The 13,855-nt window shown below is 44.4% G+C and overlaps 1 protein-coding gene across 2 annotated transcripts; it reads right to left on the reverse strand.

Moving 5' to 3' along the window:
• Positions 1-303: 303 nt before the first annotated feature.
• Positions 304-13,422, reverse strand: LOC309872170 (beta-defensin 119). Of its 2 annotated transcripts, none has more exons than XM_082745913.1 (2): positions 13,216-13,419; positions 304-555 (listed from the first exon to the last, which is right to left on the reverse strand). In XM_082745913.1, the coding sequence occupies exons 1-2, from the start codon at positions 13,271-13,273 to the stop codon at positions 362-364; spliced, it is 252 nt and encodes an 83-aa protein (XP_082602039.1). In that variant the 5' UTR covers positions 13,274-13,419; the 3' UTR covers positions 304-361. The 2 variants fall into 2 exon arrangements, with proteins under 2 accessions (XP_082602039.1, XP_082602040.1); XM_082745914.1 differs by lacking the exon at positions 304-555 and adding an exon at positions 11,889-12,430 and having other exon boundaries at positions 13,216-13,422.
• Between the last annotated feature and the right edge of the window lie 433 nt (positions 13,423-13,855).

Raw genomic sequence — 13,855 nt, forward strand, 5'->3', positions numbered from 1 at the left:
CGCATGACAGGCTTGACCTCCATCCCCGGCCCTGTACCTCCATCCCAATAGTGCCGGGCCCCCTCTGAGACCAACACAGCACAGATGAAGTCATGACTCTGCCCAAACCCTTCAGCTCTCCCTCAGTGGTCTCAAGACATTCCCTCCCCATCTTCTATGGTTTGTCTAGCTTCTTCTTGTCCTTACGGTTTTCTAGCCTTCTCTCCCACGGGGCTGGATCCAGAATGGAACAGGTATCTCACCACGCAAAACTAAGTTTCTCACCATGATTTCCAATGGATGAAAGACAGACAAGGGTGGCAGATGCATGAATTTTAATGAGGGGTCCTGACTTCAGGTTGAAGATGGCGATTTCGAGCACTCAGGGTATTTTTGGCCAGCGGTTCTCTTGGCTCCAGTCATCTTTCTCTTCTCTGCCAGCAATACTTATCCTCATGTAGGACTGGAGGCAGCATGGCTGATAATTTAGGCAGTAGAGGTAGGGATGTTCAGTCCTTCTGCAAGAGGGTCTACAGACTCCCGTGTTTCCCATGCATCGGAGGGTGTGATGTCTGCCTGGCCAAAACAAACAAAAGACAGATAGTCAGTTTCCACTTAATAGTAACTTAGATCCGAGGAGTCAGGGAGCAGCATCAGGACCTAAAGAGGGTCAAATAAGAATGAGATGCCACTGCACACCCATTAGGATGACCAAAATCTGGACCACTTGTCAACACCAAAAGCTGGCAAGGATGTGGAACCACGGAAACTCTCCTACACTGCCCATGGCAATAAGAACCCAGACGGCCACTCTGGAAGGCAGTTTGTCAGTTTCTTACAGAACTAAACACGCACTTACCACGCAACCCAGTCATTGCGTTTCTCAGCATTTACCCAAAGAACTTGAAAACTGATGTCTACGCAAAAATCTGCACATGAACTACTTCATGTAGGCAGTTTGAAAATTAAGTTCCAGAGAAACAAAAGCTATTTCAGGAGGATTGTGACATTCCGGCGCATCTGAAGGGCAGGATGGCGGATGTCCTCCTCTATAGAGTCACCATGACGATCAGTTGGTGGAAGAGTGTGCATGTCACAGCCAGCTGTGGCTCCATTTCCCGAGTAGCAGGGGTGACCTCAGCTTATCATCGCAGCAGGCAGTTGGATCAGTCTCCTTTAGCTCTCTGTGGACCAGTAATCCATAAATAACTGAGTGCTTCCCTGGGGATCAATATTTATTGACTTATACCAACAGCCGCCAATAAAGCAGTCTTAATCATGAAAAAAATCTGCACACGGTGTTTATAGTAGCTTTATTCATAACTGCCAAAAGTTGTAAACAACCGAGATGCTTCAGTAGGTGAGTGGGTACATAAACTGTAGCACAACCAGGCAAGGGAATATTGTTCAATGTTAAAAAGAAATGAGCTGTCAAATCATGAACAGACATGGAGGAATCTTGAAGGCACATTAGTGAGTGAGGGGAGCCAGTCTGCGAGGGCTTACGTACATACTGTCTGATTTCAACTCTATGACGTTTTGGAAAAGGCAAAACTATGGGGACAATAAAAAGACCAGTGTTGCCAGGGATTGGTGGAGGAGAGAGGTGAATAGGCAGAGCACAGAGTGTTTGATGGGCAGTGAAATTACTCTATATGATCCTCTAATGATCAATTCATATCATTACACATTTGTCTGAACCCAGAGAATGTATAACCCCAAGAGCGAACCCTAACCCTAAGGTAAAATGCAGACTTGGGGTGATAATGATGTGTTCCTGTAGGTTCATCAGTTGTAACAAACACCCCACTCCGTGGGGGGGCTGTTGATAATAGGGAAGACTACGCATGGGTAGGGACAGAGGGTATGGAGGAATACTCTGTACTTTTTTCTCGATTTTGCCATGAAACTAAAACCAGTCTAAAAACATAAGTCTTAAAAAAAGAATCCCTGGGATGGCGAGGTGGCTCAGCGGGTTAAGCTTCTACCTTCAGCTCAGGTCATGGTCTCAGGGTCTTGGGATTGAGCAGGCAGCCTGCTTCCCCTCTCTGCCTGCCTCTCTGCCTACTTGTGATCTCTCCCTCTGTCAGATAAATAAACAAAATCTTAAAAAAAAAAAAAAAAAGAATCCCTTAAAAAACAAATAAAGCTGTTATGAACATTCATGTACAAATTTTTGGAACTAAATTTCCATTTCTCTGGAATAAATGCCCAGGAGTGCCTTTGCTGGCTAACACGGCCAGGGTATATTTAGTTTTTTAAAAGGAAACTGCAAAACTGTTTTCCAGAGTTGTGCCCCTTAATGTTCTCACCAGCAATGTGTAAAAGATCTAGTTTGTCAGCATCTTTGCCAGCATTTAGTCCTGCCATTATCTTTAATTCTAGCTGTCCTACTAGTTAGTTATGCAGTGGACTATTACGTGGTCTTCATACACATATCCCTCGTGGCGAATGAGGTTGAACGTCTTTTGGGGGCTTATTTGCTATCAGTATATCCTCTTTAGTGAAACATCTTTCTTCTAATTTGATTGTTTTTTTAAAATATTTTATTTATTTATTTATTTGTCGGGGTGGAGAGGGAGAGAGTGAGAGAGGGAACACAAGCAGGGGAAGCAGCAAGCGGAGGGGGAAGCCAACTCCTCACTGAGCAGGAAGCCCAATGTGGCGCTGATCCCAGGACCCTGGGATCACACCCTGAGCTGAAGGCAGACACTTACCAACTGAGCCACCCAGGCGTCCCTCATTTGATTGGTTTTTACTGTTGAGCTTTGAGAGTTGTTTCTATATTTTAGATACAGGTCCTTTCCTTTGTCAGATATATATATGGCTTGCAAATATTTCTGCCCAGTCTGCCGAATGTCTTTCCATCTATCCTTTTCACAGGGCCTCTCACGGAGTAAACATTTTAAATTTTGATTAAGTCCAGCTTATTGATTTTTTTTTTTTTTGCGGATTGTGTTTTCTTATCTAAGAACTTTTCACCCAACGTCTGAAAGATTTTCCTACATTTCTCTCTAGAAGTTTTATACTTTTAGATCTAATGTTTAAATCTATGATCCATTTTGAGTTAATTTCATATAAGATGTGAGGTTTAGATTAAGGTCCTTCCCTCCCTTCCTTTCATTCTTTCTTTCTCTCTTGCGGATGCCCAATTGCTCTAGCACTATTCGTTGAAAAACATACCTTTCTCCCACTAAATTGCTTTTGCACATTTTGAAAAATCAGTTGGTTGTACACATGTGGGGCTATTTCTGATTTCCTATTCTGTTCCATTGATCCATATGGCTATCTCTCCACCAATACCACACAGTCTTGATTACCCTAGCTATACAAGCCTTGATATCTTGTAGAATGCTTCCTCTGACTATTCTTTTTCTTCAAACTTGTTTTAGCTATTCTCATTCCTTTGGGATTTATCTATAGGCAGGATATAGCAAAATAATTCTGTCTATAGGTACAAAAAATGTTGCTGGGATTTTAATAGAAATTGTATTAAGAATGTCTATCAATTAGAGAAAAATTGGCATCTTTGCTTGTTGAATCTTTTCTTTTTTAAAGATTTTTTTTTTTATTTATTTAGGAGAGCACATGAGAGAGAGAGAGTGCACGCTCGCACAAGCAGGGGGAGGGGCAGAAGGAGAGGGTGAAGCCGACTCCCGACTGAGCAGGGAGACTGATTCAGGCCTCAAGCCCAGGACCCTGTGATCATGCCCAGAGCCAAAGGCAGATGTTTTACCCCCTGAGCCATCCAAACATTTCCTGCTTATAGAATCTTACAATCTATAAACATGGTATGTCTCTTCATTTATTTAATTTTTTTTTATTTCTTTTATCAACATTCTGTAGTTCTCAACATACAATTGCTACCTATGTTTCATTAGATATATACCTAAGCATTTTATATTTTTTGGAGTGATTGTGAATGGTACTGTATTTTTAATTTCAACATTCACATGTTCAGTGATCGCATTTAGAAATGTAATTAATTGTTTATGTTTATCTTGTATCCTTCTATGCCTTAATGAATTTAATTATTTAATTATTATTCTAGATTTTTTTTTTGTAAATTCCTTGGAATTTTCTACAAAAAGCATTATGACATCTATAAATAGCCAGTTTTATTTCTCCCTTTCTAACCTGTATGTCTTAATTTCTTTCTTGCTCTAATGCATTGGCTAGAACTACTCAGATTTAAAAGGAATGATCTTTTCTGAAGATTAAAAAAAAAAAATTGATCCACACAACTTGGATGACTCTCAAGAGCACAGTGTTGACTAAAAAACAAAACCCAATCTGAAAAGATTATATATGATTCCATTTATACAACACTTTCAAAATGATAGAAATTAGAGAGATAAGAAACAGATCAGTGGTTGCCAAAGGGTCAGGATAGCAGCAGAGGGTGGAGGCAGGAAGAGAGTGTGTGGGGCTGAGACTCTCCTGCTGTGCAGAAAAGGGGACACCTGGGGGACTCATCTGGTTATCCAGGCAGCTCTTGGTTTCAGCCCACATCATGATCTCATGGGTTGTGGGATCGAGCCCCGCACTGGGCTCCATGCTCAGCAGGGTGAGCGGTAGCTGCTTGAAGATTCTCTCCCTCTGCCCCTTGCCACACTGGCTCTCACTAACTCTCTAAAAGAAATAAATAAATCTTAAAAAAAAAAAAAAGGAGTAACAGAGGGAAGGTCTTCATATTGAAAGACCAGCTCTGTAACTTGATCACAGTGGTGGTGACATGACTCCACACTTAAGATAAAATGTCATAGAAGTATACAAACCCATTGCAGCAATTTCCGTTTCCTATTTTGTGTATGGTACTATTAATTCTGTAGAATATAATCTTTGCTGGATAAATTACATGAAAGGTAAATGGACCTTTCTCTGTACTATCTTTGCAATTTCCTATGAATAATTATTTCAAAATAAAAAGTTAAAATAAAAAAATTGATGAAGGTGTGGAGAAAAGGGAACCCTTGTGCACTGTTGGTGGGAATATAACGGGTGCAGTCCCAATGGAAAACAATATTTTCCTCAAAACACTGCAAATAGAACTATCCTATGAGTCAGCAATCCCTCTTCTGGGTATATTTCCAAAGGAAATGAACACAGGATCTCAAAAGAGATCTGCAATCCCATGTCTACTGCAGCATTACTCACAACTACTCACATAAGAAAACAACAGATGAATGGCTAAAGAAGATGTGGCATAAATATATAATGGAATATTACTCAGCCATGAGAAGGAAGGAAATTCTGCCATTTGCAGCAACATGGATGGAACTTGAGGGCATTGTGTTAAGTGAAATAAGCCAGACAGAGACAAATACTGCATGGTATCACTCATTTATGTAATCCAAAAAAAAGAAAAAAAGGGGAAAAAAGTCTAACCCATAGAAACAGGAAGTGGAAAAATGGTTGCCCGGAAGTGAGGTGGAGAAAATAGGGAGAGGTTGGTTAAAGTATACAAACGTTCAGTTATGAGATGAATAAGGTCTGAGAATCTAACGTATGACACGGTGAAGAGGGTTGATAACACTCTATTGTATAATTGACATTTTCTAAGCGAGTACAACTTAAATATTCTCACCAAAAAAGAGATAAATTTGTGAGGTGATGGATATGAGGAATTAACTAGACAGAGGTGGGGGGTGGGAGTGGGTCCTTTCACAATCAAATCACCAAGATATACAATTTAAATACCTTATATGTTTATATGCCAATTACATCTCAGCAAAGCTGAAATAAATAAATTAGAACACAAATAAAATAACCTAAGGAGCTATGCAGGGGTTGAAAGAGTAGGAAATGAAGTCAAGAAACCTCAGGTTCAAATCCCAGCTCCCGCTTTACTTGCTGGGTAACCTTTAACAAATTTCTTTACTTCCCTTTTCTACCCTTTCCTCATCTGTAGAGTGTACACTGTAATAGTCCCTAACTCTTAGAGTTGTGTTAATAACTTAGTAAGTGGTGGGGTGCCTGGATGGCACAGTTGGTTAAGTGTCTGACTCTTGGTTTTGGCTTAGGTCCTGATCTCAGTGTGGTGGGATTGAGTCCCACCTCCGACTCCATGCTCTCAGGGAGAGTCTGCTTGAGATTCTCCTCTCGCTCTGCCCCTCCCCGCTGCTCACTCACATGCTCTGTCCCTCTCGCTCCCAGCTCAAATAAATAAATAAATATTTTTAAAATAGCATAATAGGGGCACCTGGGTGGCTCAGTGGGTTAACGTCTCTGCCTTCGGCTCAGGTCATGATCCCAGGATCCTGGCGTCGAGCCCCACATCGGGCTCTCTGCTCAGCAGGGAGCCTGCTTCCACTTCTCTCTCTCTCTCTCTCTCTCTCTCTCTCTGCCTACTTGTGATCTCTGCCTGTCAAATAAATAATAAATAAAATCTTTTAAAAATAAATAAATAAATAATAAGAAAATTAAAATAGCATAATAGGAACGCCTGGGTGGCTCAGTGGGTTGAAGCCTCTGCCTTTGGCTCGGGTCATGGTCCTAGGGTCCTGGGATCGATCCCCGTGTTGGGCTCTCTGCTTGACAGGGAGCCTGCTTCTCTGTCTCTCTCAGCCTGCCTCTCTGCTTACTTGTGATCTCTGTCAAATAAATTAAGAAAAAAAATCTTATAAAAATAGCATAATAAATGGAAAACAAATAGGAACTGGCATATAGCACTAAATAAATGTTAACTAAATAAATGTTGTTATTATCACATAAAGATCCTTTCTGAAGGATCCATTTCTGCCTGTGCTACAACTATGAACTATTAGTCTGGGAATAGTCCCATGAAATTAGACAGACATTAGTCCCTCAGTGGTAGCGAGAGGTGTTTTGTTTTGGTTTGGTTTGTTTTTTTGGAGGCTGTGCATACATGGAAACCAGAGACACAGTTCCTAGTCTATAGTAAACACTCAGTAAACCTTAGCCATTAATATTATTATTATTATTATTATTATTATTATTCCCTCTTGGGACTAAAATCTCTGAAACAGAAAATGATCCTTTGACTGGAAAGAAAAAGAAAAATAATGACCATCACCATTTGCAAATCACCCACTGTGAGCCATTTGGTTTATGTTAAATTGTTAAATGTTCACTATAATTTTCTGAAGTAGACATATCTATTTTTCCTTCTTGCATTATGGAATGGAGGCTCAGAGAGACAGCGTTCTGGAAAAGGCCTGGTAACTGCTAGAGGCAGAGCAAGGCCTCAGACTCCACTCACTATGGCTTCAAGCCTATAGGCTCTCTGAGGTACAGCGCTGCCTTCTTCACACGCTGAGATGGGGCTGGGAAAGGTTGGTTCCTCCCTGGATAATGACAGCCAGACCCATGGCCCTCTATTGTCTCCGACATCAAGCCCAAACTTCTGAACCTGGCATTCATGGGCCTCTTCTTCATTCCACCAACAATTATCAACACCTAGTCTTTGTCAGGCCTTGCACTTGGTGGTAGGCACATAGGGTCCCTTGTGTCCAAATGGGCTTAATACAAAGTCTAATGTACACACACACACACACACACACACACACACACACATATCTAAGCCCTTGCATTGAATAAAAAGGATCTACTCCATTTAAGTTTGACGGGAAAAGCTTTACAAGAGCAAAACCACACCCTTTCTGTCACATCCCCTCAAGATAATCCTTTTCCCTCTTCCAGGAGAAGGTCCTTTGTGAGATTAGCATCTGAAAGAAGGGTATACAGTAGTGTAAACGAGCCTGCTTTAACCCTGATCGCTGGAGAGAGCCCATGGCACCCAAGAAAGGGCTTCCGAGTTTTTTCAGGGTCTTTACAGCTCCTACCTCCTGACCTCCCCTCAGCCCCCTGTCACCGTATGCCACCACTCACTGTATCACCCACATCTTCGTCATATCCCTTCCATGTCCCCTCAGCCCCCTCACCAGAAGTCAAAGACTGTTTACTAATCCCAACCTTGTCTCGAACCTACTTATGAATGTAGGTCATGGTTCCTCCTCAGACCTCAGTTTCCCCACCTATGAAATGGGAAGACAAGAGAAAGTTGCCTAGCTCAGAAATTCTTACAGTTTGAGGGCTGTTAGGAATGAAGGAAGTCTGGCAGGGGAATTGGGGGTTGGGGTGGAGCTTTATCTCCCAAATGAATAATCTGAGGGAATTTTCAAAATTTCACATGCCCAGACCCCAAGTCCAAAGACTCAGACTCGGGGTTAAGTGCCTTCTAGGGCGCCTGGGTGGCTCAGTGGGTTAAGCCGCTGCCTTCGGCTCAGGTCATGATCTCAGGGTCCTGGGATCGAGTCCCACATTGGGCTCTCTGCTCAGCAGGGAGCCTACTTCCTCCTCTCTCTCTCTCTGCCTGCCTCTCTGCCTACTTGTGATCTCTCCCTGTCAAATAAATAAATAAATAATCTTAAAAAAAAAAAAAGTGCCTTCTAAAAGTTTCACATGGCTCGATGGTGAGTTCGAACCTTTTTCTTGCCTCACCATCCTATCACTCTCCAGGGCTGTCTCCGTATGCATGTGTTAAGCACGGAGGAGTTTCTTAATGCTGTGGACCAAGGGCCTCGTGATGAGTGAACTTGGTAAGGGCGTGATGACTGTGTATGGAGACATTAATGCCAGGCCCCAGTACTGGGGGACCCTTTGACTGGCCCCAGACCGCCTTCCACACTATGAAATCCTGTGTCTCGGGGTGCCTGGGTGGCTCAGTGGGTTAAGTCTCTGCCTTCAGCTCAGGTCATGATCCCAGGGTCCTGTGATCAAGCCCCACATTGGGCTCTCTGCTCAGCAGGGAGCCTGCTTCCTCCTCTCTCTCTGCCTGCCTCTCTGCCTACTTGTGATCTCTGTCTGTCAAATAAATAAATAAAATCTTTAAAAAAGAAAGAAAGAAAGAAAGGAAGAAAGAAAGGAAGGAAGAAAGAAAAATAAATCTGTGTCTCCTGGGAGCAAACTAACTAGTGATTAAAGAGGACCGACTTGAACAAACCTCCAGAGCTGCTCTGCATCCTTTTGGACACTGCCCACCTGAGCCCTGTATATCCAATCCCCAAGTCCTCCCATCCCTCTAGCCCAGGATCCTGGCATCACCTGGAATACAGGTGTAAATAAGATGCTGTCTCAGCTGCCGAACATTGCCATCCAGTATGGGGGGGAGGGGAGCGGGGCGGGGTGGAATTGGTGAAAAGTGAGCAGTGAATAAATAATTACCTAATATTGTAGTATGTTTCATTCCTGCTTAAGGCCAACACTTTGTAAAGCCAATCAGAACTTAGTTGGAATCCCTGCTCTATCTTACTGTCATGTGACCTTGACTAATAATACGACCTGTCTAGGTCCCAGTTCTTCATCCACAAGGTAGCTATAATCAGAGGGTTGTTGTGGAGCGCCCGGGTGACTCAAGTGGTGAAGTGTCTGCCTTTGGCTCAGGTCATGATCCCAGGGTCCTGGGATCAAGTTCCACATCGGGCTTTTTGGTCAACAAGGAGCCTTTTTTTCCCCTCTGCCTGCCTCTCATTCTCTCTCCCTCTGGAAAATAAATAAATAAATAAAATCTTAAAAAAAAACAAAACAAATAAATCAACCCAGAGGCTTGTTGTAAGAATGTGTAAGAATGGAATGACCTCAGGTCTGTGAATACCGAGCACAGCGCCTGACACATAAGGAGTGACAATGGGAACTATTATGATAGCTACTAGTATTATAATTATTAAGGAATAGTGAGACAGAGCTTATGGAAGGCTTTCCTGGCTAGGGACATCAACTGCACTTTGAGGGTGAGAAGGAGCTCATTGCAAAAATGAACCTGGTGGTGGGGACAAGGTGGAGGGGAGCCACGACCAAAGGCAATGTTGGAGAGGGTTGGTCCATGAGTGGCAGTCATGGGGGATGAAGCTGGCCCACCAACACCTTCAGACCCAACCCTGGGCAGGAAGGAGCAAAAGAAGCCATCTAAGCAAGAGAGGACCATGGTCAGATGAATCTCCTAGAAAGAGTCCCTCTGATAACAGACCTCAATGCAAAGAAAATCTGGAGGTAGAGAAGCCAGTGAGGAATTATTTTGGATGGTCTCACCCAGGACCTCAGGGCCCAGGTAGCTCAGAGGAGGCAGCCTAAGAGTCTCCCCAGATCACACAGATGTTGAGAATGCAGAAAGCACAGGTGAAGTAGCCCCTGTCTCTGAAGGGGGCTTGGAGATGGTTTTGAAACAGAGCACCATCCCAATTGCAAGTGCAACCCAACATCTGTGGGCCCTGGGCATGAATGCATATGGAGGCTCATCTGTCATATGTCTGCATATTTAACAGTTCCGAATCAAGCTAACAAGTGGGACAACTGAAATCTATCCCACGGACCTTTGTGAAATAGCCCTTTATAATGACCTGAAAGAGCAGAGTTGGATCTATAATGCTTGGATTCTTCAGAGTTCTGAGCAAGAACAAGGCAGCAGGAGGGAAGCTGGCTCAGCCCACAGCCCAGCTCTCTTCTCCCTCATCCCCAACTCTGCTCCACACTGTGAGGACTCTCTCGTGAGACATGGACACTCCAGCCTGAACATCCAAGCTGGTCCCCTGTCCCTCAAACAGGAGTGTCCCTTGGTACTCCTCCTGCCGAAGGTGCACACATGGTGGGCCCCATCTTCTGGAGAAAGCCCAAGTGTCCCTGGAAGCAGGCACAAGTGTTCTCTGGGCAGGGAATTCCAGGTCCCAGATGCTCAAAGCATGGTCTTGGAACAAGAGCGGGGCACTGTCTCTAAATGGATATATCCCACTTGTCCCCGTTGACTCCTAACCCCATGGCGAGGGACTTAATCAGAGGAGGCCCAGAGTAGGACCAGGATCAGAGAAAGAGGTGTCTCTCTTCCCAGAGTCTAAGAACAACTCTAAGAGTCTAACTCCATAACTCCCAGAGACTAAGAGCAATACTGAATTGAGAACAAATTATCTCATGGATCAGAGTGAACCCCTTTTATCTGTCTCCATGTCACACACCATGCTTTACAGAACACTCCTGGTATCAGACCTCTCTGTAGAGAGCACAGTTCAGGGATGAACGACTGTGTTGGATAAATGGGGCCCAGAGAATAGGATTTGCGGTAACAAAGCAAGGAAGACAGCCAGGTGCTCTAGATTCCCGATCAGAATTCTCGAATATTCTCCATGGGTTTAGTCTCCTCCCAGGCTAAATTCTTAGGTCAAATGAGACAGGCTTCCGTGTCCCTCAGAGTCTCACACAATTGGAAGGCACACAGCATATGTTCCTTAAATGCTTGAAGAAATGATGAGCGGGGCACCTGGGTGGCTCAGTGGGTTAAGTCTGCCTTTGGCTCAGGTCATGATCCCGGGGTCCTAGGATCAAGCCCCGAATCGGGCTCTCTGCTCAGCAGGGAGCCTGCTTCCTCCTCTCTCTCTGCCTGCCTCTCTGCCTACTTGTGATCTCTGTCTGTCAAGTGAATAAATAAAATCTTTAAAAAAAAAAAAAAAGAAATGAATGAGCAACAACAGCAACAACTACATTTATTAGGGCTCAAAATGCACTAGGCGCTGCGCGCTCCATTATACCATCTCCCACTTCCCACAATCCTAAGATAGACTCTAGGGTTCCAGCCTCACAGCTGGGGAAGCTGAAGTGTGGATGGTGCAGATGGAGCAGAGTCTGACAGCGGTGAGTGGAGGAGCTGGGGTGACTGAATGATCGAATCCATGAAAGAAAGGAAGAACTGAAAAATGAACAAACTCATTTATAAATGGGTTAGTTCACGTGCTTTATTTTTTTAGCACTGGAAACCTTCCAATCCTTGGGGCTGTGGGGTCTCCAGCATCAAAAGGCATCTCAGCCAACTTCCCTAGAAACCCAAGGATTTGGACTCTACTCGGTCCTTGTCCACCCCCAACCTTTTCACCCCCAAGATGGAGCAACTCTCCCTCCCAGCGGTTCTCCCCCTCTCTCAGTACCGGGCTGTGCCTTCAAGTCTCTTGACTTCCCCAGATATGCTCCTCAACCCACTCCGATAGCCTTTCCTGCAGCTGGTAGAGGAGGAACTATCTTCAAGACTGTAACTATCACCCCATTGCTGTGGCCAAGCCCCAGCAATGTCTCTCTGCTACCTCTTAACCCTCATCCTGCCATCCCCCCAACCCCACCCTCAATCCATTTGGAGCATCATTCTTTATGATTGATGGACACAAGAAACAGATTTGTGAGTTTTAATGGAATGTGGGAGCTAAGGAACCTGAAACAAAGCCCTTTCTATCCATGAGGTCTATTTATAGGCCCTCTACTGCCAGGTCTGGCCCTTTGTTTTATTGGTTGAGTGTGTGAGGAACGGTCCAGGGCTCCTCTCTTTCAACAGTCATTGGCTTGACTGTTAGGTAACGACTAGGGACACAGCACCGTTTACGATTTGCGCAGCGTACGACACTGTCTTCATCATTTTTGCACACCAACCGGCATTTTCCATCCATCCAACACTCCGCTGTTGGGCACAGGAACAACCATTAAGCAGATGTTAATATCCCTCCTAATCAATAGCCTGGTCCCAACTTAAGCTCACCTGGGTCCAGCCACAACTCCATCCCCAAACCTCCTTAACCATATTCACCAAATTCAAACTCAGAACCCAGTCCAGTCTTAAGTAGAACTCCCAGCCCTACCCAACTCAATGTCCCTTGAGCCTGAACTCCAAGTCAAACCCTAAATTTAATCAAGTAACCAACCTCAATCCTGAGCAGCAGTCATCAGACACCCCGCCCCATTCAGTACCAACTCCCAGTTTCAGCCCAAGCTCCAGGCTACCCAACCCCAGCACCACCTTCACTCAACCCCAAGTCCCATCCCCTCCCCATCCCACCCCAAGCCATCAGGAGAGCCCTACACCTTACCTCCAGCTCATCCTAATCTTCCCCCTACCATCCAACCCCAAGGTCTTTCTCACCATCACAGATCACCCTCAGGCTCTAATCTTAATGCCCTCAAGCCCCCAACAAGTCCCCAATCTGTACCCAACCCCATCATCCCTAAATCTTCTCCCAAGATCCCACCAGAATACCATCCTGCCCTTAAGTGTCAGGTGCCCCCAAAGAGCTACCATCCCACCACCTTGGGAAAGAAGAATCAGAGAGAGATGTGGATGTGAGCTGATATGGGAAAACCTCCCAAACCCCATCAAATGAGGAGTTTTGTGCTGCCTGAAGTGGAGATGAAAGGAAGGCAAGAGGTTCATAACCACGATCCTAGACACTTGAGAGAGACCCAAGTTACCTGAGACCATGGGTTCCGTGGCCAGAAGGATGACAAGAAAGAGGAAAAGAAACTTCATGGCTGGCAGATCACAGGAGAAAGAAGTGGCCGTGCTGAAAGGGATGGAAATAGAGTTCTCTGTAGCAGGGATGAGCCTTGCTTTTATTAGCAGGGCTGTGGGCAGTGAATTATAGCAAGAGAGGCTTTATAGGAGATCAGCCAGGCCAAAGGACAATATGTAGCAGATATCCTTACCAAGTACAAGATGATAGTGTGGGAAACTGGCCAGCACCCGTACCAACAGTGACTTTCCTCCCTGCTGAGGAGATAGTTAGATTAAAGCCCATTGGCCTCTCAAGACCCATAGACGAACTCATTAATTAATACATAAATATCTATTGGGGAGCACCTGGGTGGCTCAGTTGGTTAAGCATCTGCTTTTGGCTCAGGTCTTGATCTTGGGGTCCTGGGATCCAGCCCTGTGTCCAGCCCCAAGGTCGGTGGGATTCTCTGCTCAGCCGGAAATCTGCTTCTCTCTTTCGTTAAAAAATTTAAGAAAAATATTTTTTAAATACATAAATACTTATTAAAAATACTTATTCTCAGCTTTCTAACAGACGGATATTTGGGCATATCTTTCTGAACCTTGAACTTGCCAATC

This window comes from Mustela nivalis, assembly GCF_964662115.1.
Source record: "Mustela nivalis genome assembly, chromosome: 8".
NCBI classification, from domain to species: Eukaryota; Metazoa; Chordata; class Mammalia; order Carnivora; family Mustelidae; genus Mustela; species Mustela nivalis.

What these genes read in the sequence shown, in the direction of transcription:
- LOC309872170 (XM_082745913.1), bottom strand. Translation starts at nt 13,273, where the DNA reads ATGAAGTTTCTTTTCCTCTTTCTTGTCATCCTTCTGGCCACGGAACCC. An exon ending in CACGGAACCCATGGTCTCAG is followed by an intron (nt 556 to 13,215) that starts GTAACTTGGGTC and finishes TGTTTTGGCCAG; the next exon opens with GCAGACATCACACCCTCCGA.